The sequence below is a fragment of the Pelmatolapia mariae genome, linkage group LG9 (assembly GCF_036321145.2).
Source record: "Pelmatolapia mariae isolate MD_Pm_ZW linkage group LG9, Pm_UMD_F_2, whole genome shotgun sequence".
Taxonomy (NCBI): Eukaryota; Metazoa; Chordata; class Actinopteri; order Cichliformes; family Cichlidae; genus Pelmatolapia; species Pelmatolapia mariae.
The window spans coordinates 20,349,240-20,370,665 of NC_086235.1; the positions used below are offsets into that span (position 1 = coordinate 20,349,240).

At 40.1% G+C, this 21,426-nt stretch overlaps 3 protein-coding genes and 1 long non-coding RNA gene across 4 annotated transcripts; 1 reads left to right on the forward strand and 3 right to left on the reverse strand.

Annotated features, from left to right (window-relative positions):
• Positions 1–180: 180 nt before the first annotated feature.
• mcmdc2 (minichromosome maintenance domain containing 2) lies at positions 181–7,134 on the forward strand. Its single transcript, XM_063483422.1, has 14 exons — positions 181–277; positions 354–484; positions 568–627; positions 835–1,030; positions 1,123–1,245; positions 2,354–2,455; positions 3,547–3,675; positions 3,817–4,054; positions 4,672–4,877; positions 4,961–5,118; positions 5,468–5,647; positions 5,721–5,860; positions 6,264–6,373; positions 6,572–7,134. The coding sequence occupies exons 1-14, from the start codon at positions 181–183 to the stop codon at positions 6,736–6,738; spliced, it is 2,037 nt and encodes a 678-aa protein (XP_063339492.1). The 3' UTR covers positions 6,739–7,134.
• Positions 6,597–10,076, reverse strand: LOC134634294 (uncharacterized). The gene is made up of 6 exons (XR_010094827.1): positions 9,980–10,076; positions 8,684–8,735; positions 8,394–8,460; positions 7,860–7,921; positions 7,151–7,213; positions 6,597–6,706 (listed from the first exon to the last, which is right to left on the reverse strand). It is a non-coding gene; the product is annotated as an uncharacterized LOC134634294 (long non-coding RNA).
• Positions 10,077–11,928: 1,852 nt separating this feature from the next.
• LOC134634292 (transcription factor 24-like) lies at positions 11,929–14,390 on the reverse strand. Its single transcript, XM_063483421.1, has 2 exons — positions 12,302–14,390; positions 11,929–12,052 (listed from the first exon to the last, which is right to left on the reverse strand). The coding sequence occupies exons 1-2, from the start codon at positions 12,725–12,727 to the stop codon at positions 11,942–11,944; spliced, it is 537 nt and encodes a 178-aa protein (XP_063339491.1). The 5' UTR covers positions 12,728–14,390; the 3' UTR covers positions 11,929–11,941.
• A 178-nt stretch (positions 14,391–14,568) lies between these two features.
• ppp1r42 (protein phosphatase 1, regulatory subunit 42) lies at positions 14,569–20,041 on the reverse strand. The gene is made up of 8 exons (XM_063484088.1): positions 19,996–20,041; positions 19,042–19,258; positions 18,791–18,957; positions 18,566–18,704; positions 17,605–17,721; positions 15,910–16,027; positions 15,603–15,735; positions 14,569–14,835 (listed from the first exon to the last, which is right to left on the reverse strand). Exons 2-8 carry the CDS (start codon positions 19,171–19,173, stop codon positions 14,811–14,813), a joined length of 831 nt encoding a protein of 276 aa, XP_063340158.1. The 5' UTR covers positions 19,174–19,258; positions 19,996–20,041; the 3' UTR covers positions 14,569–14,810.
• Between the last annotated feature and the right edge of the window lie 1,385 nt (positions 20,042–21,426).

Here is a 21,426-nt window from a genome sequence, read left to right on the forward strand (position 1 = left end):
TTTTCGTTAAAATATTTTCTTTATAGCCGCAAACTGAAACTATATATATTTTTTAGTTTTTCTGTATGTACAGTTATAAATTAAAAAAAAATTATTACGTCATATTGTTGAAGTTAGCACCCCCGCTGAACCCGGACTAACCAACATTAAACGTCTTCATGATATAATTTGTTTTTAAAAATGGCTGACATTTTATCGCTGAAAGAATCGGTTTTGGTGTACTTAGACAGAAGCGGTGGTCTTAAGAAACTTTGCGAAAACTGCAAACATTTTAACGGTATGAGGTTCCGCTCTAAGGCAGCCATGACAGCTAAAATCACCGAGTTTTTAACTTTGCTAACGGTCATTTTCAGGCTCCCAGCAGATCGAGGCGGTGTACAGGTTTTGTATCGGTGTTAATCCCGCCGATGTGCTGGAGCTGGATCCTGTACTGGGGGACTGTGTTCTCCATGACCCCCTGAAAGCCACGGCTTTGTTTCAGTCTGTAAGTGAATACTGTGGGCAAAAATGAAACGTAGCTACATTTTTGCTGTCAGCTTAACTATATTTAACCAATTCCTCATTTAGGTTTGCTTCCTGGCTATAAAGACCCTTTCACTTATTGAAAAAATACACATGGAGAGTCAGGTATGAATAAACAACCGCTTCCCCTTTCACCGAAACAATACTGTTTTGTATAAATCCACAAGTGAAGGGCTCGTTTCCGTTTACTGTCCCAGTAAACAATGACTCCTAAAGGGAATACAGCCTTCATTAATACACCTGGGCTTTTCCTAGTGTAATAAATCAGATGATGCCTCTGTCCTCTAACGATGTGTGTGTGTTTCTTTTGAGGTGAATGTTATTTTGAAGTTCACACACCTGCCTCCATTCCCCGAGTACACACTGGACCTTTCCAGTTTTCCTCGTTTATGTCGCCCTTTGAGGCCTGTCTCCATGGAGGGCCTGGTCATTGCCATGACAAGGGTCACAAAGTACACCCAGGGGGCAAGGTTCCTCTGCACTGATGATGACTGCCCCTGCTCTACAGGTACTGCAGTACATACACATACTCTGTGGTTTTTAAGTCAGACTAAGACAAATGCAGTATATAAATTCTCATTTCTGTGATGCTGCTTGTAGGTTTTCACCACATTCGAGTGCACGCACCCGGAGCAACAGAGTCAGCCACAGTGAGAAACGACTTCAGCTGCATGATGTGCAGCTCCCAATTGAAAGAGGATGTGAAGTTTAGAGTTTTAGGAGGTACTATTGATTCAGAATGCTGCAGTGCATTGTAAGGTTTTATTTTAACATATTACTACTGCAAAAATATCAGGTCAGCCCCTCATTTCTTTATGTTTTGCTTCCAGTGAGCCAGACGTTCTTGTGATTTTTTTTTTTTTTTGCTTGTGCTCTCTGAAGGTCTTTCAAAGATTTTCTTTGGACATTGGCTGCTTTTTCACTCAGTTTTAGGTCCATACTTGTATCTGTCCATTTTCATAGGAATGTTGTTTTGTTTGTTTTCTGTTTGTTAAATCACCTAACACTGAACTATAAATTATTCAAGCATATTGGGTCACGTCCTGTATACACATACAACAAAACTTGGTAATAAGCCAATTTTAAATTTATATTTAGACACTATGTTACTGGCAGCCTTTTACAAAAAAACAAATTTTATTCATTTTTTTAAGTGTATCTATGAAAAATGCAACAATAACACAGTTTGAAAGATATAAAATAGTATTTTTGCATCAACAAAATCAGCTGAAAACAGCCACAGTAACACGGTGGAGGCTATGTCATGGTTTGGGGCTACATTTCAGCCAGTAGTGTTGGGGATCTTATCAAATTTAAGCAATTATAAATGCTGAAAAGTTACATCAGACTTTATTCCACCATGCAGTGGCATCTGGAACCCATCTCACTGGCAGCTGTTTCATTTTTTTAACATGGCAATGGTCCCAAACAAACTGCCAGTCATAGATTGGCCTCTCCAGAACCCGGTCCTCAAAATGATTGAAGCAGTGTTCCTCAAAATGATTGAAGCAGTGTGGCATCATCTTGAGAGAAAATGGAACAAAAATGCAGCCAACATCCAAAGAAGCGCTTTGAATGTCCATCAGGAAGCCTGGAGAACGAATCCTGAAGACTACTTAAAGAAATGACAAGAAAGCTGCCTAAGAGATTCCAGGCTGTGATCTGTCTGGAATTATAAGAAATTTGTTGCTGCCTAATATGCTGTATTTCTAATGTATGTTTACCCATGTTTCAGTAAATCATTGTGCCTATTTCCCATTTTCCTTGCAATATATAAAGTGGCTCCAGACTTTTGCACAGTAATTATGTATGTGTCTTTTATTGGATATAGACAAACAGCTGGTGGAGCTGATCCATTTCAAAGCACTGGATGTTCTAAGAGGCCATGAGCAAAGCTCAATGAGATACCAGTCTGTTACCCTGTTTCTCAGAGGTATGTCTACAGTCTGCAGTGTGCAACTGTTTTTAGCAGCGTGAATAATGGAGAAGAAAACTCATAGCTTTTTTTGGGAGTGGTGAAGGCAGTGGCAGAAGATGAAAAATATGCACTAGCATGCATTACAATACATCATGATCACACTTAATAATACCCAAGAGCAGAAACACATTGCATTACCAAACGTTTACATCAGAGTAGCCTAATCCTAAAACAGACGATACAAATCATAACACCAACAGTTCTGAGTGTGACGGCTCCTTCGTGAAGGTCAGCACTGATCTGCTGGTTCAAACAGGACTTTGTGCACCTTGGCTTTTTGATTCAGAGAACAGCTCCATAACAAAAACAAATCTTCGCTATAAAACATCTGAACCACGCAGCAGAAAACCAAATAGCTTGTTATTTGAAAAGACTCTGCCCCCACCCTGTAAGGTGATTAATCCTTTTTCCTTGGTTAAAAGGCTTGGTTTTCATTTGTAAACTGAAGCATTTAAAATCAAGCTGCACTGCAGATTAATATCCTCAAAATGCAAGTTTATTGTTTTGTTTGGAAAATAAGATTTTAATCCATTACTCTTGAGAAATGTGGTTATAATGGCTTATATTTACAGTCAAATGTATTGAGGTTTGCCATTAATTTTCTCTGGCTTGTTAAACGAGGTTCGCTTTGAAACACAAACTTGGTGGGGGAGAGTTCAAATAAATAGATTTTAGTGCAGCCGGCTGAGCACGGTGCCTCATGGTAGGATATTAAGTGTTTCTGTCCCCTCGAATAACATTGTCCCGCCAGCACCCCTGAGAGCTTAGCAAATCTCTGCAGCAGGATTAACATATTCTGTTGACCCAGTCCTGTGGAGGAATTCAATACAGCGAGCTCCCGTTACTAAACATATATGTTAATAAGTGCAAAGAACACTCATTAGCTGGCTGTGCAGTTCGCACACAGTGAAATCTTTGTTCTGAAGGCCTCACTCTGTTTCTCTTGGCAGTGGCTTGTAGGTGGCATGCATGTTTCTTTAGTAATCACTGGGCAGCCGAGAACAACTCCTTTGAGTGTTAATGCTTTGTTTCCCCTACTCATGTAGACGAGCTGTGTAACTCCATGAGAATCGGGCGATATTACCGGGTGTTGGGCATTCCTGCACATGTGCACCAGTGGCCCAACATTACCTGGAGTGTGGAGGCAAATAGTGTCCAGCCGTGGGAACCAGCGTGTAAGCCTGTGAATTATCTCCCATTAAAATTACAGAATGAATAGCAGATATATTAAATTTGTCTTCATACAGTGACATCTTTAGTTTTATATTTTTAAATTATATTAAAAGACTTACCATCTTTTACAACTCAACTTACAGGTGACTGTAATGTCAGTGCCCGCTTCCAGGAGCTGTTGAAGGGAACGGCCTCGTCTCCGTGGAGGTTCTCCGCAATTGTAGCTCACTGCTTTGGGTTGGACGTGGCTCCTCAAGGCTTGTACGACACTCTGAAGCTGAGCTTGCTGCTTAGCTTGGTGCAGACCAGAATAGATGAAAAGGACACGTTTCACAACTTGGATCTCCTTGTTGTCACCACTGACACGCTTATACTCGACAGGTAAACAAATTTAAATGATCTGAATCCTGAAACCTACTGCATCCTAAACAGGGATGTATACTTAGAACAAAAAGTAAGGAAATTTTGTGTTTGATCAGTTATTTCTGTGTTGTAACAATGATTCTTGGCAATAAATCTTACACTGTTGGAAAGCCTGTTTATTTCCCCTTAAATGGTGCCACGTTTGTAAGGAAATGCATTTGTGGGTTGTGCCCATGAAAAACTTGCCAAATCTTGTTTGCCAATGCCAAACAGCTTTTTCTGCTATTTACTCTTGTTTGGTATCGTTTATTGGACTGGATGATTGAAGTCTTAAGAAAGAAGACATAATGGCAATTTAACAATTTGTTAATTAACAAACCACGACCTCAGTAACATGTGGAAGAACCATGAACAGCCACAACAGCCCTGGCACCTCCTCCTCATGCTGGGCACGAGCTTGGTCACAAACCATCACACAGCAGTGTGTAACCACATGCTTGCGTTATGAGTGCTCAAGTAGAATAGAAAAGTGCTATTTAAGAACCAGTCCATTTACCTAAATGGACCCACTAGGTACCACACTTATGATCAAATCGTCCTCATTATCCATCCATCATCTTATCCTTTTGTGCTAGATTGATGACATACAGCTTGAGTTTGGCCTATCGTGGGATCAGGCATCAGGCCACGGGGGAGATGTTTGCATGCCTGTCCCGGGATGAACATGGGGCAGGTACTGCTAACATCCATGCTGGTTCTGTTCTGCTAGCCACTGGGGGTGTTTGCATGTTGGGAGATCTGAGCTATTACAGAAAGGACAAGTTGGATTCCATTAAGTCAGGTAACGAATTAAGTGCTACAATAACCTTAAAAGGATGTCAGCTATAAAAATCATGGATCTTTTTTAAACAAAAATGTTTCCAGTTATGGAGACCCGCACACTATCAGTGTTCATCCCTGGAAAGAAATATGGTGAGGATGCAGACCAGCAGCTTTCCTTTCCAGTCCAATGTAGCTTCTGGGCCGTCACAGACTCCTCCCATCGATCTGGGAGGGCTGACTGTAGCGCACTGGGAACAGCAGTGAGTTCAGTTCCATCAAGTTATTGTTGTATGAATGTGCTTTACTGGGTCTAAGTTTAGATTTATGTTTGTAACTTATTTTGCGTATTACACAGGTTTTTTTTTTGTTTTTTTAAAAAGGCCCCTTTCCTTCAGCTTAGATGCTGTTTGTTGGTGCTACAGGCAAAACAGGAAATTGAGACAATTTAGTGCTCTTGAAGGAAGTGCCCTGCCCAGGCAATATTACTTCACAGCAGAACCCTTGAGAATAATCAGTGGTTTGTCTTGCTCTTTTTGTAGGCAAGGGGTAAATAATGAAATGTAACCATTAAAATAAAGGTTTATTGACAGCTTTCTTTACTGTGAGCAGGAGATGGGTGCTGTACCAGCTCAGTTGGCAGATGCCTTTGGCCTTGTCATTGAGTGTAGAGACAGGGTTGGAGAGCAGGCCCTGCTTGCCCAGACTGTCCACACCCTCCAGCATGCAGTACAGTCTGGAAAACCCCATGACCCACCCTGCTGGGAGTTTTCCACTCAAGACTATCAGGAGGTTAACAAATATGTTCTATTACTATTACATTATAAATTATGTTATATTGCTAATATACTATTATATTCTTCAGCTGGTGGCCCATGCACAAGGTTTGCAAGTGGAGCTCAGCCCTGCAGCAGAGAAAATAATCCATGGTTACTACATGGCGAGCCGCAGAGTGCGATCACAGGGTCATTGTGTCAACATGTCTGTAGCCTCTATCAAACTGCTGTAAGTGCTTTACTGGGTTTTTACATTCAATCTCTACTTTCTGCATATTAAACTGCAGAGGTCAAAGTCTGCTGTAATGTCAACTTCATCCACCAGGTGGTGCAAGCCCACTCTATTGCTGCTCGTAGATGACCATTTTTCATGCAACTTTGACAAATGTTTACAAATCTTTCCCACTGTGGTGACACGTTTTATGTTCAGCTAAAACTATGAAAATAAATGTTCTCAGTGAGAAGGCCAAACAGAGCAGGCCACATTATACTGTACATATACAGCCAGTCTTGATTTATCCATTTACATTTGAAATGTAACATTTTTATTGATTACTTGTCCTACAGTGTATTAGAAAGGTCTTACTGAATACAGAGGCAGACATTCACATTGTATATTCATTTTGTCACAGGATCTCTTTGGCTGAGGCCCATTGCAAGCTATGTCTTAGAACTCAAGTACTAGAGCAGGACGCCGTGATCGCTGTACTCCTTTGTGAAAGCTCAGTCTCACTCAAGCATGGTATTTATTTCATTTTTAAATTCTCACACCTCCTCATAACACTAAAAAGTAAATACTTAGCAATTTAATGACATTACTCGATGGTTCTGTTCATAAGCATGGCTCATTTTATTGATCAATATATAACACTCAAGATAATAAAGCATCAAACACCAACATAATATACAATATATTCAGGATTTTCTCTTCTTCATACAGGCGCCTCTGCTCTCATTATTCCACCCGATCCAGTGTTTCCTTGTGACCTGAGAGATGTGGATGGTTTGTGCAAGCGAGACGCTGCTCTGGATGAGCTCCATCAGCTTATCTTACGGTTCATCTACACCAACGCACCTGGAGCAGACACATACATTACAGAAGAGTGAAGCCTCTCTAGGTTGTTTAACAAAATGCAGGTAGGCAACACAAGATTAAACTCCTTTATTTTTACATTTCAAATCTGTACACTAATCAAATACAACCAAACAAATAAATATGTGCTGAATGCAGGTAAAAGATGGAGGGGGTCCTGTAAGCATTACCCAAAATCTGAATACAGTACATGTTTGAAAATATTGCATCCAAGATTAAATATCCAAAATACACTTAAGTCAAGATATTTTTCTTGCAGACAAATCCCCCACCAATTGTGCATAACAAAAAAAAAAAGAAAAAAAGAAAGAAAAAGTAGTAACTATCCATTTTTAAATTGTAAGCAAAAAGGGGGGAAAAATGAGCTCAATGTGGCATGTGCAGGTCTGAAAAACCAAAGTGACAGGGGTAGAACCTGTTACTTACCTTTCAATTGTGGCCACTCTGTGTACTCCCAGGTCATTCAAGTGTTTCCAAAACCTTGCACATCTAACAAATATACAGTATATAGTCAGTCAAATGAGAATCAATGATATATGTGGGTTTAAAAATAATTTTAAGTTCAGTTAGTCACATTCTCAGCAGCCCATTTTGGTCTGATGGGTAAACGGCGAAAAAGTGAACTCATCATTACAAGTTACATCAGCAGACATACCAGTGAAGTAAGCTGGCCATTTATGCCTCTTTTACACTAGTAACTACTCGGCTCAACTCGACTCAGTTTCAGACGCTTTCCATTACAACTGAATCCTACCAAATGTGCCTGCAGTCATTATAGCAACGCATCTGAAAGTCCAGTAATGACATCTGTATATGACAAAAACACCACAGTGTATGTTTCTGTGAAGCCATTTCCCTCATTGGCAGGTTTCAAAAATGGAAGAAGTCACTTTTATGACTTACTGAGTGACACTACTGACTGGCCAATTAGTGGTATTCTGTCTGTTGACGTCATATTTTTGGACTGGAAACCCGACTGGGTAGGTACTAAAAATGTACCTGATCCCAGGTACTACCATGTAATGCAAACTCCTAAAATCCCAGTCTAGCCAAGGCGTGCCAAGTAGGTACTAGAGGAAAAGGGCCATTAGAACACAAGCTCCTGAATACACCGTCTACTACTGGCTTTACTTACCAGGAAAGGCATGAAATCACTGCCAGTCACTGTGTAGCTCCATTACTGCTGCTGCTGTTTATCTGCAGAATTAACAATACACAGTGTAATTTTAGATACAGGTAATGTAGAAATAATAGGCTCAAGACTGAAGAATTTCAGAGGAAGTCAACTGAATTTAGATTAAAAAAAAAACAAACAACAAAATTGCTAAATGGAAAGTAAATGCCAAGTTTGGCAGGATGAAATTTTCTGGCTATGTGTGAAACTATTTCTGTATTAAATAAAAAATGGGGTAAACAAGGTGACACAAAGCCTGCAGCTGGTAATTCAGTAGTCACAAATCTCACCACTTTATTGTCTGATGGGTAAACGGCGAAAGAAGTGAACTCATCACTATTCCAGCTGCAGCTACAGAATAGCTGCCGCAAAGCAAATTAATATAACTTGTTGTTTGGGAATCATTTTAACCACTGAATCAGTATGAGCAGACAAGATCTGCAACAATTACTGCAGTTACTCATGTTTCTATTTTACTGTTGTGAAACCACTAACCTGTCCTCAGGGAAAGGAGACAAAGGATTAGGCATCTCGTGCCTCTCCTGCAACCACAGCATGAGACCTGAAGCAAAATAAACCACTGACATGAACTTCCTGAAAATCTCTTCATACAAATCAAATATGAGGCTGTCTGATGTTATGCTGGCTATTCAGTTAGTCACAGTTTCACCATGTTATTGTCTGACGGGTAAACGGCAAAAATGTGAACTCATCACTATTCCAGCAGCCGGACTGAGCTACAGTTAAACCAAAACTTAGATATGGTCAAATATTTCAGCGCTCACCTTAAAGGGTCAACACAGTGAAGACATCAGGTTATTTGCAGCAGCATGGCATCTGAAATAAAAAAATAAATATGAGTTAGTTTAGTATGATCTTTTGGTTTTATTAAGGACCAGCCTAATAGTTCGCTCTAATGTTAAGTTTTTAAATCAAGTAGTTACTCCCTTTCAACAGAAATACAGCCCAACCACCTCTCAAGATCAGTGAAAGTCTGTCACTGCAACTTTTCCAAACCTTGCAACTAATTGCTCTCAGGAGTGATGGGATATTGATTTTCAGCTTGAATAAATAAAATGTACTGAAAGAAAAGCCAATACGGCGAGAACAGATGACTGATCACCTGAAGGTCAAAGGTTGCAAAATAACACAGCCGAGGAGCATGGCTAACACCGCATGTCTGAGAATGGGTTCAACAGCAGGTCACGACCTCTGCCATAACCTTATGTCTTCATTGGGGCCTTGATGACTTTCCCCAGTGAACTAATGAGAGGTGGTAATTCCCTGACCAGCAGCTCTTCTGCTGACCCCTTGACAAGACTAGACGTAGCGTTCAGTAAGATGCTGAATGACAGTGAGTCCAGAAAAATGATTTATTACTTTACTTCAGGGATGAGACCTGTCTATTATAACGAGACATGCACACCAATGAACAAAGGTGGCGAAGGAAGACAAATCCCCAATATTACATTTGAGGTGAAAATGCAAACTTTTTAAATACGCTATCACTTGCTTTTAGGCAACCAAGAAACCAGAAGTAACCAGAAGTTTGCCCCAACTTAATATCTAATATTAGTTCGCCATCATTTCAGCTTCGTTTTTAGTTTACGCAGGCATACATCCACAGATCTGCAAAATAATACTTCACACGCCACGTGTTTCTTGTGAGCCTAACGTGTTCACATTTGTAAACTGGAACCAATGAGTTCGTGGGACTGGGAGACGAGAAATAAAAATGTCTGCCACGTGAAATGATTCATGGTATTTTATTACCAACACACTAACGTGTTTTTGTAAGGACAGAGTTGGTGCAATGCTCAAAATCAGGAGCCAGATTAGCTTTACTATACAAATGGAATGAAACACCGTTTAGTGTTTTTACTATGATGAGAAACAGTAAAGCGAGAGGAGGAAAGCTACGCTGTACTCCTTTCACCCACGTGGCTGAGTAGCTAACTAGCTTCATGCTACCGACTAATGGCCTGTTTCAAGAGCAAATTCATATTCAGCTTGAAAACACGCTGACTGATGGTCCATTTTTAAGCTATGCAAACGTACACAACCGTGTCCCTAATGCTTACCTACGCGTTGAATCGCGAAGAAGTTAAATGTTGAGAAGAGCTGAAACGCCGCACTGCCTTCTGCAGCCATCTCCAGGAGAAGAGGAAGAGTTTCCGGTCCGACCTCCTGTTTCTGCGCGCCACAGCTGCGCAGTGCAGCATGCGAAGCGCACAGCGAAGCATTTTTTTAAGCTTCTTTTTAAAATCTAAAGTGCTCTTATTTATGCACTGAATTGCATAAAGTTTTAATAATAATCATGATGGCCTGTAAAGACATATACATATGTGGTGATTTTTTTCAGTTATCGTCACTCTGTATTCTGACCGATGGTCATTCTGGGCATGCGCTCACGGGCCCATGTAAAGTTGTGTGTGTGTGTGTGTGTGTGTGGGGGGGGGGGGGGGGGGGGGGGGGGCAATCCAAGAGGCAAATGGAATAATAAATAAATAAATAAACATAGTAATACCAGCGCTGTATTCAGTTAAAAAAATAGATCTGAGAGAGAAAAGAGACAAAGCAAGTGTGTGTGTGCATCAAAACTTACATTAAATCTATTATTATTGTTCATTTTCCATTTAATATAATGTACTTTAGAGCTTTTAATGAAGCTGTACAATCATGGCCACTTTTCGTTTTTTCAGGAAGGTACGATGCTCTGAATTTGGAACTACTTCTATGTACTTGTATATGCACGTTCCTGTGTAATATGTCTGATTACTGAAGAAGGAACAGAAGGCCGAGCATAAAACAAATGAATAAAAGTGAATTAAAAAAACAAAACAAACAAACACAAAAAACAAACAAAGAGGGGTATGTAACTTGATGATCCGGACATGTGACAGCAAAAAAAAATAAAAAAATAAAAATCATAATTTCTGTTTCTATGCTCTTTCTTTATTTAATCCACACTGGCTAAATTAGGGAAATATCGTCATTTGTTCCATTGTAGCCTAAAGGGATTTCCACATACCTTTATCAATATTAAAAAAATTACATCATGAAATCCGATTAATTAGTCTAACAGAGTCACCAATAGAGATATTTTGAGTGACGAAATTGGTATTATAACACTTATCATAACACTTCAGTCATCCCTTTTAAACTGTATGGATTGTAATTGTTTTTACTAACACTATAAATTATGCATTCATATATCGTATTTTTTTATATTTTATAAAAAAAATAATACCAATTATTATTGTTTACATAGACCTTTTAGCCAGTCGGATTTCTAAAATCAGCTGCAAGACAAGTTAAAAAGTTTCTGTATAGTCATCAGTGAAATTTGTGTTATCTCCAAATTCTTAATCGAACACCACAGATGGATTTGATTAAAACCTACAGTCACACAATTACAGTGACTGTTCAGAGACCACAAAAACCACAATCACTGTCCAGCAAATACCATCAGTAATAATAATAATAATAATAATAATAATAATAATAATAATAATAATAATAATAATAATTGGAACACCTTTAAAATGTTTTCTATCGTTCAAACCTTGGAGACATATCTTCTTTCATTGTCAAGTAATTTATTCACAAACACATTTACACCCATGCATGTAAAAAATAAGGAGGAACATGAGACTCGGAGCCTGCATTGTGGGCTCCCTGACAGACCACTTCACATGACAGATGTTAAGTTATTCACACATGCATTTAGTGCAAATGTCTCAGCTGAAAGTGCACACTCAAGCATGACGGGCTCGTTGCCCCGAGGAGTCTCTGTAAATATACCTGGGACGTGTGTGGAGCTGCACAATGCAGGCAGGATTAGTCGAAATAACACACAGAAATATAATGTATGCTTTCTCAAAATTTATACAATAAAATTCACGTAATATATTAATTTACAAGGTCTTCCTAATTTGCGGTGCTTTAGTGGGAGCTGTTCTACAATCATGTGCTGCTTCCGAAGTAAAGCACGAACTCATGCACAAAACGAAGCTGTTCGGTACAAATGAATTAAGCCTATTTTACTGGGAGGTGGACGACGATGGGCCTTGATCCTCTGACTCTGAAGGACTTGAAGTGTTTAGGAATTGCCCGGTTGCTCCAACGTACAGCCTGGATCGCATTGGCCATTTCTGTAGGGGAAAACAGAAACTAATAAATCGAAATATTTAAATTGGTAAAATTATTTCTAAAAACAGAGCTCGGTGGTGTCACAGAATTTTCTGCATCTATAGGATAAAGGCTGTGCTAACTTCTTGAATTTTAAAAAGTGAGAAATTTCTAACAGAACATGATGACCAAAATAATTTTAGAATAAAACAATTAATGAAGAATTGAAAACAAAACTAGATCGCTAGTGATTAATGCTTATTAACACTGACCTTCACCGGGTGCAGGTAGCCTTCGCCTTTCAGTGAGTGTAACGCCTCTGTTTGTTTCGTGCCCTCTCCTTCCTCTGTGCCTTCTTCCTGCAGAGTTCGAGTCAGATGGGCAATATAGGTGGTGGCCAGTATCAGCACGTCGAGTTTGGACAGCTTTGTGTCCGGCGGCACTGACGGCAAAGTCCTTTGAAGCTCCAGGAAGGCGTTCCTCAGCGTTTGTACCCGGCTTCTCTCCCTCGCCGCATTCGCTGCTGCCGGGCGTCCTCTGCCGCCGATCCCGCCGCTCTGGAGCACTCTGGCCCGGTGGAGCTCCTGACGACGACCGTCTGGACTCGGGCTGGAGCTCGGGCTGGATCCTGGACTGTCATCCACCACTGCTCCGGAGCAATTACCGCTGTCCATTCGGAGCGCCTGTCTTCCAACCATCGGGGTGCACTTACTGACCTGGATGAAGAGGTTTTAGGTTAGCCTATACCTGCCCACTGCAGTTGCACATTTTATTTGAACTCTAGCTGTAACTTTCAGCCATTTTACAGACAAATTTGAATATTTATTGGAGTCCGCTGTTCTGTAGCAAATGTTCTAATTTGAACTTAAACATTTATTCTTATCTACACTATTCAAGTTGCTGCCTTTTGCATTTATATATATCCATAAGTTAAGTTCTGTGATTAAAGGTCAAACTGTATGATGCTGCAAATAAAACAGGAAACACACTTCAAGTCTAAAAATCTTTCAGCATCAAAGAAAAACAAAACAACAAAAAACAAACCTAATCCAAAAAAACTGACAGCTGTCTAGTTGCACTGACATAAATTTATGTTCAGAAGATTTCCAAACGAAGTCTTTCCCGGCATGAGAGCCTTATCTGTTCGGTAGTCTGATATGGAGTTTACCTCTGGTACTTCTCAAAGGCTCTGCCTCAAAAAACGACATGAAGGCAACCCAAAGAAGACGTCGTTAGGTCGGAGAATTTGCTCGCCAATGTAGAAGAGGTCCCTTTCAAAGTCCAGTTTATCCTTATAAAGTATGCAGAAACACTGCGCTGCAGTCCCCGTGTACGCACATCCAACACTTCACCTGTGTGCGTAAGTCTCGGGAGCCCTTAATTTATTGGACACACAAAGCGGCGGACAAGTATTTCACTCCGACGTAATTAATCTTTCGACCCATAACACCCGCTCGCAGCGGAGAAAAGGCTGCTCTTTCCCCCTTCCCAACTTATTTCTGTCTGGGGGCAGCAGAGGCTCGTTTTCAACGCCAGAGGCAGGGCTCTCTTTTGCTTCAGCTCCGATATGTGCAGGCCGTATCCCACTCTAATTGGCTGCGAACCTGACACTGTATTTTCTTCATAAGCCTATCACCAAAAAAAGAAAAAAAAGAAAGTGGCATTGGGGAGAAGTTTGGTCACAATTACCTCAAATATGCTCCTAAGGTCAGAAACAAAAGGCTGGTCTACCAAAACGCTATTTGCAATAGACCATGAAGCCAAACTGACAAGGGTAAGGTGATATGCAAAACATGTGACGAATTGCCAGAGTGTCTTGAATTGCAAGCTCATTGGAACAGCTAATAAATAAACTCCAGCACTGCAATCAACAGGCAGGCGTTGAGGAAATTCTTGTGAGACTCATAAATTAATCACTCTGATTTTCAGGGCTCCAAACAGAGATGTCGGCAAATTAATGAAAGGAATTATTCATAATATGTGTGTCCTCGGAGTGTTCTTAATAAACATTGTTTTTGTAAGGATGGGGTAACAGTATTGCTTCGGGCCACTAATTATAAGGAGAAGTAAGGGAAGGTTAAGTAAGCTTGTTTCCCTAATTATCCCGCATCTTTCAGGGTTACGCACCCACGTGGCTCCCCAAAAACTCAAAGTAACCACGATGAGACCAAATACGTCCGCGTCGCGGCTTTATATGTTATAAAAGAGGACTGAATCATTTATCACGACTGTTTAAATAGAAGCACACGCTGTTAGTTTTGGATAATGTAAAGACTTGTAATAATAAAGCAGAGCGATCATTTAGATTGTGCCACTCTGCATCTCCAGGGTCACTTATTTGCTGACATGCATTTAGAAGAAAAATGACATCACAGGAAATGTATAGCAACTAGCAGTTTGGGTTTGGACAAATTATTTAAATCATCAGCCCCCCCCCCCCCCCCCCCCCCCCCAAAAAAAAAGCCATTATCAATAAAACAGCTGTAAAAAACATTAAATAAATTTCTTTATTTTTTCCCCACAATGGTTATTAATTTTAGTTACTTATTATTTCAATATAATGAAATCACTTTAGAATATGCTGTAAAAACATGCCATAGGTGAAGGAAGCTGCAGTGACTCTGAGTTGCCTGCAATTTTGCAGCTATAATATTCAAGATGGATAAACAAGGCACAAGCACGGTTAGTCGTGGGTGAAGATTTTGGTGCACTTGTAGGTTTGTCTTAAAACAACCACACGACTGCAGACGGCTGATGAGACAGCCAAAAGATCAAGTCCATTTACAGAAACTGGAATTTTTCTGCCCTGGAAGATAAGAGAGAGGGAGAGAAAAAAAATCAGAGGCTGACAAATAAATCTTAGCTCTATAATAATTTTATGGCTAAACTGAAATGTCTTTGATCTTGTCTTTGATGATTGTTCCTTTCAGGTTTTCAAGAAAAAAAGATAGGAAGGAGAAGGAGAATGAAGCAAAACTGACTCTTACAATAAAATATGAATTTATCTACCAATTTTCACTTTTTTTGGGGGGGGGGAATTTAATAATTGGGGTCAGCCTACCATCAGCAGTTATTACTGATAACTTGAATTCAGTCTGCAGTTGAATAATTTAGTAAGTCATAACAAAATGTGCCAAATGTAGGCTTTTTTAAACTGTGATACTGGACCTGAGAGACTGCTGTGGCTTCCACCTCTGCATGTTAGCGTGGCTGTGACCAGGCTGCAGATCCTGACCCATGTTAAATTCATCTGAAATATAAACAATGCCAAGTACTGCTACGACTACTGAAATTTGCATGGGTGTGAACTCACCCAGCGGCCTTAAGAATTTGTGTAAAACTCAATTCAGACTTTTTTGTGATTTCTACATTAATCTAAAAACTGATAGTATGGTTTTCCAGTAGTGTTATACATATTAGCAGATCCACAGTACTCTTACTAAAGCAAAGAAGTGACTTAATGGACCATGCAAAGACGAAAGGGAGAATTAAATAGCAAAAAAAGGAGGTAAAAAATTACTGTAAACAAGGCTGGTGGATTTTTAAAATAAATGTACAAATATAGTAACTTACTTGTTAGAGAATAAGGGATGAGTGCTCCAGACATCATGCTTATTATTTTTTTTCTTCTTGGCCTCCCTGGATGCTTTCCAGTTAATAAGAAACTCTCTGGTTAAGTCATTAATCTCCCTTCCATCAAGAGCCTCTATAAGAAATGTTTTAACCAAACAAACATTAAAAATAAAAACATAAAATGAACTATTGTGAATGTTTTGATTTTATCCTTAAGAGTGTTTCCTAAATTTAAGTCACAGCAAAATAATAAAAATGTATTTTCACATTAAAAGTAAACTGAGCAAATAAATGATTATTATTTTACCGAGGCTTGTGCACACGGTTATCAGGTGGTCTCTGTACTTTGGTTTTTTACACACAGGATTTCCACTCAAATCCATTAGAAACAGCTGAGGCCAGTGGCTGAACACATCTTCTAGCTCCTGAAAATAAACACAGAGCAGGAAATCTGCTATAATCTGTTGTGTCTGAATCCCTAATTATTCTACTGGAAACACTGTGTCTCTAAGGTTATCGTCTACACATCAAACAATAGCCCAGTTTGTTTAAAACAAATACAATGCAATCTTATGATTGCTATTCAGATGATCATTGGAAAAAAAGAAAGGTGTGAGTGAATGGTAATATGAAGTATAAGGGCCAATAGAAAGTGCATAAACAACACATCAGTCTGTTTTAATAAACAGTGTCGCCGGTGTCATGTAACTACAAGTTTTCTCCTGGGGCAGTGTGAGGCTGGCTCCTCCAGCGAGTAGCCTGCAGTTGTATGTTTATCTAAAGGCACATTAATCCAAGCCTGGAAATATGAATACTCTCTGGACACGCTCTGATTGTTCATTGCCTTCCTGTCTTGGCCAAAGCGCTTCCACTTTTCCAGCTTGAGCCGCAATCAGTTCAGAGGGGGACCCCTGAGCACCACGCGCTCCCAGGCTTTGATAAATGATCGTGTCAGGGCCGTCACTCAGAAGGCCCTCACTGAAGAGGAGCCCAGTGCCAAATTGCCCCCCACGCGGGGGCGTGGAGAACAGCAGAGGCTGAATGCTCACTGAGCTTGGCCGGCTCTCTCACTTCCACTAATGATGGGCCAGTTATGAACCTGTATTTGACCAGAGCTTCGATTCCCCCTGTCCTCTCTGCCCCGCGCACAGCTAACTGCCTCAGAAGATGCTCCCCATTTGTCACCCAGGCTGACTGCCTGTCATAATCTATTTTAAAAATCCATAATGTTTCCTCTGGACTCTGACCAAATGGTGCAGAAGAAAAAATTGATCCTTTGGAGGGCTGTCTTTGCGCAATCGATAGTGGCAGACGGGTTGTATAAATTATAGGAGACATCTGCTAAAAAAAATGACACGTGTACAACAATTACCTGCATCAACGATCTCCAAAGAAAGTCCCCTGTTTTAAGAAGGTAGTAAAGTCAACTACAAAGTGCTTTCATTGCGTCATCCTGCTATTAAATGCCAATGAGAAGCAAGAATTACACCCTTTCAAATAAAGCCATCAACTTTTTCAGTTAACAGATAAGTTTAAACAGAGATATCATTGCCATCACAGCGTCAGGGAGTCTAATAAATCTCATAAAGTGATACAGCGGGGGTTTGGGACATCAAATAGACGATTCCAAGGCAGAGAGGAAAAATCAATCTTCCAAGGAACGGGAGAAACTTGTGCTTGTTTGAAGCTGTCAGCGAGAAAATTCTCAGGGGAATGGTTCGCTGATTTGTTGAATAATTCTGACCCTGTGCGAGTCGTGGAGACTGGGAAGCTCTGGCGGGATTTGCAGGATTTAGTTCCTTACAACCCCGCTATCCATATCATTTCACACATCAGTGCAGAAAGCCATGGAACAATGTTAATGCTGACCTGATCAGGCATGCATAGTTGCTGTGAAGGGGTAGTATTTACTTTGACTTCACGTGCACTCACTTTCTAATTGAGTCACACTGCAGCAGGAGCCTTGAATGACATCAAGTAAGTCCTGAAAACGTATATTTACCTCAATACTGCACAGCTTATTGTCTGCAGCAGAAAAATGCTGGAGCTCCTTCAGCACCGCCAGGTCTCTGATATCATCGATGTTGTTGTTATTAATATTCAGGACACACAGAGATTCCTGAACAAAGAATTTACAGAATTCATATTAATGTAAAGAAAAGAGTTCATGTTACAGTCAGTACAATGACAGACTACTACAAACAGATCCTGGACTATAACGTATATATGAAACATATTTTTTATGGTCAAATCAACTTGATATTAAACTACAGGTATTCAAATATGCAACGCAACTTCCAAAGAAAAGGCAAAAATCATTTGCACCCACCCAAAGAAAATGTCTGCAATACCATATATCATAGCTTAAAGGAAGCAGTACTAGTGGGTCCAAACTACATTTACTTTTATCTCTTTATTTGCTTGTAAGCACTCTTAAGCATGTGGATATGTTGTCTTTACATATATATGTGTGTGTGTGGTGCAGTTGCAAAATGTTCACCCTGGTTAGAAGTTTCACAATGGCTCATTTATAAAACGCTGGAACTCTTTAAATTTGCACAGCAATTTCTTTAATTTATCTAAACAAACAAGAAGCTGAGACTTCTGGTGTGTTTATCCATAGCATGGGCAGTAAACGAAGCAAACAGACTCAACTGATTTGTCAGACCAGAGGGAGCAACAGAGATCTCTTTGACATCATCAAACCCTGCACAATATTGCTCTTACACGGATCAGGGGAAATCTCAGATCTCTCTTTCACTGGATGTGATAACCTACACATGGGTTGACAGCCCACACACATCTTTGTGCATGAAAAGTGAATGTCAGACCTTCGTCTGGTCTTCTGATAACTTAAAAACGTATAATGAATCAACCAAGGATAACTTAAATTATTTGGAAGTGTGGGGGATGTTTTTTTCTGATACTATTAGTGAGCCGAACAGAGTAAAAATAGGTCATACAGCGAGGGAGTCGAGAGTCCTGGGGTCAAAGAGCAACTTTTCCCCCGGTGTCAGTCTTTGATTCTCCACATGAAGCTCTTTGAGCTGATGGAGCTGCTCTAAGCCCTCCACCACAGCAATTCTGTTTCCCCCGAGATACCTGCAGAGCAGCGAAAATCACATACATGTTCAAACACACACCTCCCACTTCATATATTTATCACCAATCAGTTGAACTTTACTCACAGTTTAGAGAGGTTCTGCAGATTGTGCAGATTATCTATATGGGTTATGCTGTTGTTCTGCATATAGAGATGCGTGAGGTTGGAGGCAAAGCTGAGGTTGCCAATGTAAGTGATGTTATTATCATACAGGTAAAGAACGGTGAGGTTTGTACACATTGAAAGATCTCCCTTGAAAATCAAGAAAATTAGGCATTAAAATTAGTAAATTGAAAAACCAGAATTAAAGAAGTGTTAAAGATGCTGGTTACTTACAATATCTTCAATATTCTTGTTAGAAAAGTGGAGGTGGGTGAGTGTCTTGAGGTACTCTGGGAAGGAGAGGCCCCTTTTCTTTTTGAAGTGCTTTCTAGACTTAGCAATCAGATCTACGGTCAGATGTACCATGTTGGCTTGTCACAATCTTGGCTTCAGAGAGGATCCCTTTCAGCTTCAGCCAAGCATTCAGCCCACAGCAGTGACTATGGGTTGGCTGTGTGTAAAACATACAAATATTTCCTCTGAATATTTGCTGACAGAAAAGTATTCTTTTTACATTTGTAATAACCTTGTACAGAAATTTCAATGGTCTAAAACCTAATCATGTCATGGTTTGAAATAACTAATGGAAAATTATATGATTTTGGGTGTCCACTGTGTTTTTATATAAGGCTTGTGTACTAAAATGACCTGACACTGAGGTATACAATGATACTTTTTGAGTTTACTTTCCTTAGGTATTAGGCTTAGGTTGTATTAGGTATACAACTGTGTACGCCTGTAGTTAAAAGACAGCGTTGGGGAGAGGAGAGCAGAGTGATGTGACAGCAGGTCTCATCCACGCTTGATCTCAAGGCTTCAGGTCGGTGTTGTAAGGAAAACTAGACACTGATCGATAAGCTATAGACTAACTGAACTCAAACACTCCTGGGCCTGGGGTTTCCAGGGACTTGGGGACGGCGGTTAGTCACTGTCAAAGAAAATCCACGCTTATAGCAGTGCGTACGGGCAGGGAGTAACATACTGAAGTGGATAAACTGCAAAGCAAGTGTGAAAGGAAGGAATCGGGTCCTATTTATGTTCATCGCTAGCTTCGCTTTAAAACTAGCACAACAAATATAGCCCCAATATTAGCCTCTTAACTGCATCTAACACGAAGTTCTACGTTTCCGCTAAATATTCTTCAGGTGTAAAAATCAAATATATATATAATTAACTGCATTCTCCTACCTTTCAACGCCGGCAACGGGGTTTAAAACGTATGCTATAGCTACACAATTTTCAAGCGTGTTGGGCTTTTTTGTTTGAGATCGTGAACATGGTTTCTATGGAAACAACGGAAGTAGCGTCCGCGAGACACAACAGAATTCCACGGGTCACTGAAATTGGCGCAACACCAGTGAAGCGGAAGTAGGCTATTAAGTAGTTAACTGCCGGACAGAGTGTACTGAAAAGTCTCGAACAGCTAACATGATGGTAAAACTTCCAGATTGAAAACAGCTTTTTTGTTTTTATTTTAGGGGAAAGTCGGTAAACTTTAAATTTTGTCATGACCTGGGTTTCCTGTGAAGGAGTGACTTGCTTCTGCTTATGCAGGAGCCCTTGGTGGGGAGGAAGTGGGATCAATCCTTCTCACAGCAAAACTGCTCTTACCATCTCCTGATTAGTGTGGTCATTAGATCTATACCGCCTATTGGACAACAGCAGGCTTTTAACTATCTGTCAAAGCACTATAAAAATAGTGCCATATACATTAAAAACGCTGCTTAAATAATTTTATTTACGATGTTTCTTTTTCACAGTCATGCAAGCAGAAACCTTTTTGTACTAACGGGAACATACTTCAGAATTAGAAATCTGTTGAAAAGGATAGTTTAATTTTTTTTGGCTGCCCACAATTTGACTTGATTAGAATTTACATAAATGTTCTTATTGCAGCTTTAGTCATGCATACAAATGTCCATCTGGTGATAATCACAATATTTACATATCCAACAAGTTCAACATGTTTCTTAAATCATGAAAGACCAAACATTAGATTAAACTATTTTAGAAGTGCATACTTTAAATACCTCCTCAGCACTGACAGTCAGCCATGTAGTACATTTAAATATTTGGCAAAAATACAAACTAGTCAGTAGACTGAGTGCAAAAACCTTATTCAATGATTTCATATTCCTAAACTTCATCAAATCTAATATAATAAGTTCCATCTTCGTAAACCAGTACACCAAAAGTTCTCAGTTTTAAGACACGGGTTAAATCATGGTTAAGTAAAATCATTATAGCAAGTGGTGCCAAAGCTCATGCTTATGAGTAAAAACAGGCACCTCCACTCTCCCACTGGGATTCTCTCCTCTGCAATACATGACATCAAAAATATACATGTAGCCATTACAATACCATAGAAAAAGACATCACACAACCCCAGGCCAAAGGAACAGGGGAGAAAAAAAAGAAAAGAAAGAAAGGCAGACTCGGCGAGTGTCTGCTTCGATGGAGAGCAGGCGCGTCGGGTGAATGGACCCCAGTGTGCACGGCTTCTGTTTCTGCCCTGCATCACTGCCACACCACAACCTGACGAGCTGGCCGCTCTGCCACAGCGTACCACCGAGGGCCAAACTGTGCTGGGAGCAACTCCGCAGAGACATCCCACGCATG

Coding starts and splice junctions, on each gene's coding strand:
- ppp1r42 (XM_063484088.1), bottom strand. CDS start 19,173: ATGGTACATCTGACCGTAGATCTGATTGCTAAGTCTAGAAAGCACTTC. Junction 18,705..18,790: donor CTGCAGAACCTCTCTAAACT/GTGAGTAAAGTT, acceptor GCTGCTCTGCAG/GTATCTCGGGGGAAACAGAA. Junction 16,028..17,604: donor ATAAGCTGTGCAGTATTGAG/GTAAATATACGT, acceptor GTTTATTTTCAG/GAGCTAGAAGATGTGTTCAG.
- LOC134634292 (XM_063483421.1), bottom strand. CDS start 12,727: ATGGTTGGAAGACAGGCGCTCCGAATGGACAGCGGTAATTGCTCCGGA. Junction 12,053..12,301: donor GCTACCTGCACCCGGTGAAG/GTCAGTGTTAAT, acceptor TTTCCCCTACAG/AAATGGCCAATGCGATCCAG.
- mcmdc2 (XM_063483422.1), top strand. CDS start 181: ATGGCTGACATTTTATCGCTGAAAGAATCGGTTTTGGTGTACTTAGAC. Junction 4,055..4,671: donor GACACGCTTATACTCGACAG/GTAAACAAATTT, acceptor CTTTTGTGCTAG/ATTGATGACATACAGCTTGA. Junction 5,648..5,720: donor CCACTCAAGACTATCAGGAG/GTTAACAAATAT, acceptor TATATTCTTCAG/CTGGTGGCCCATGCACAAGG.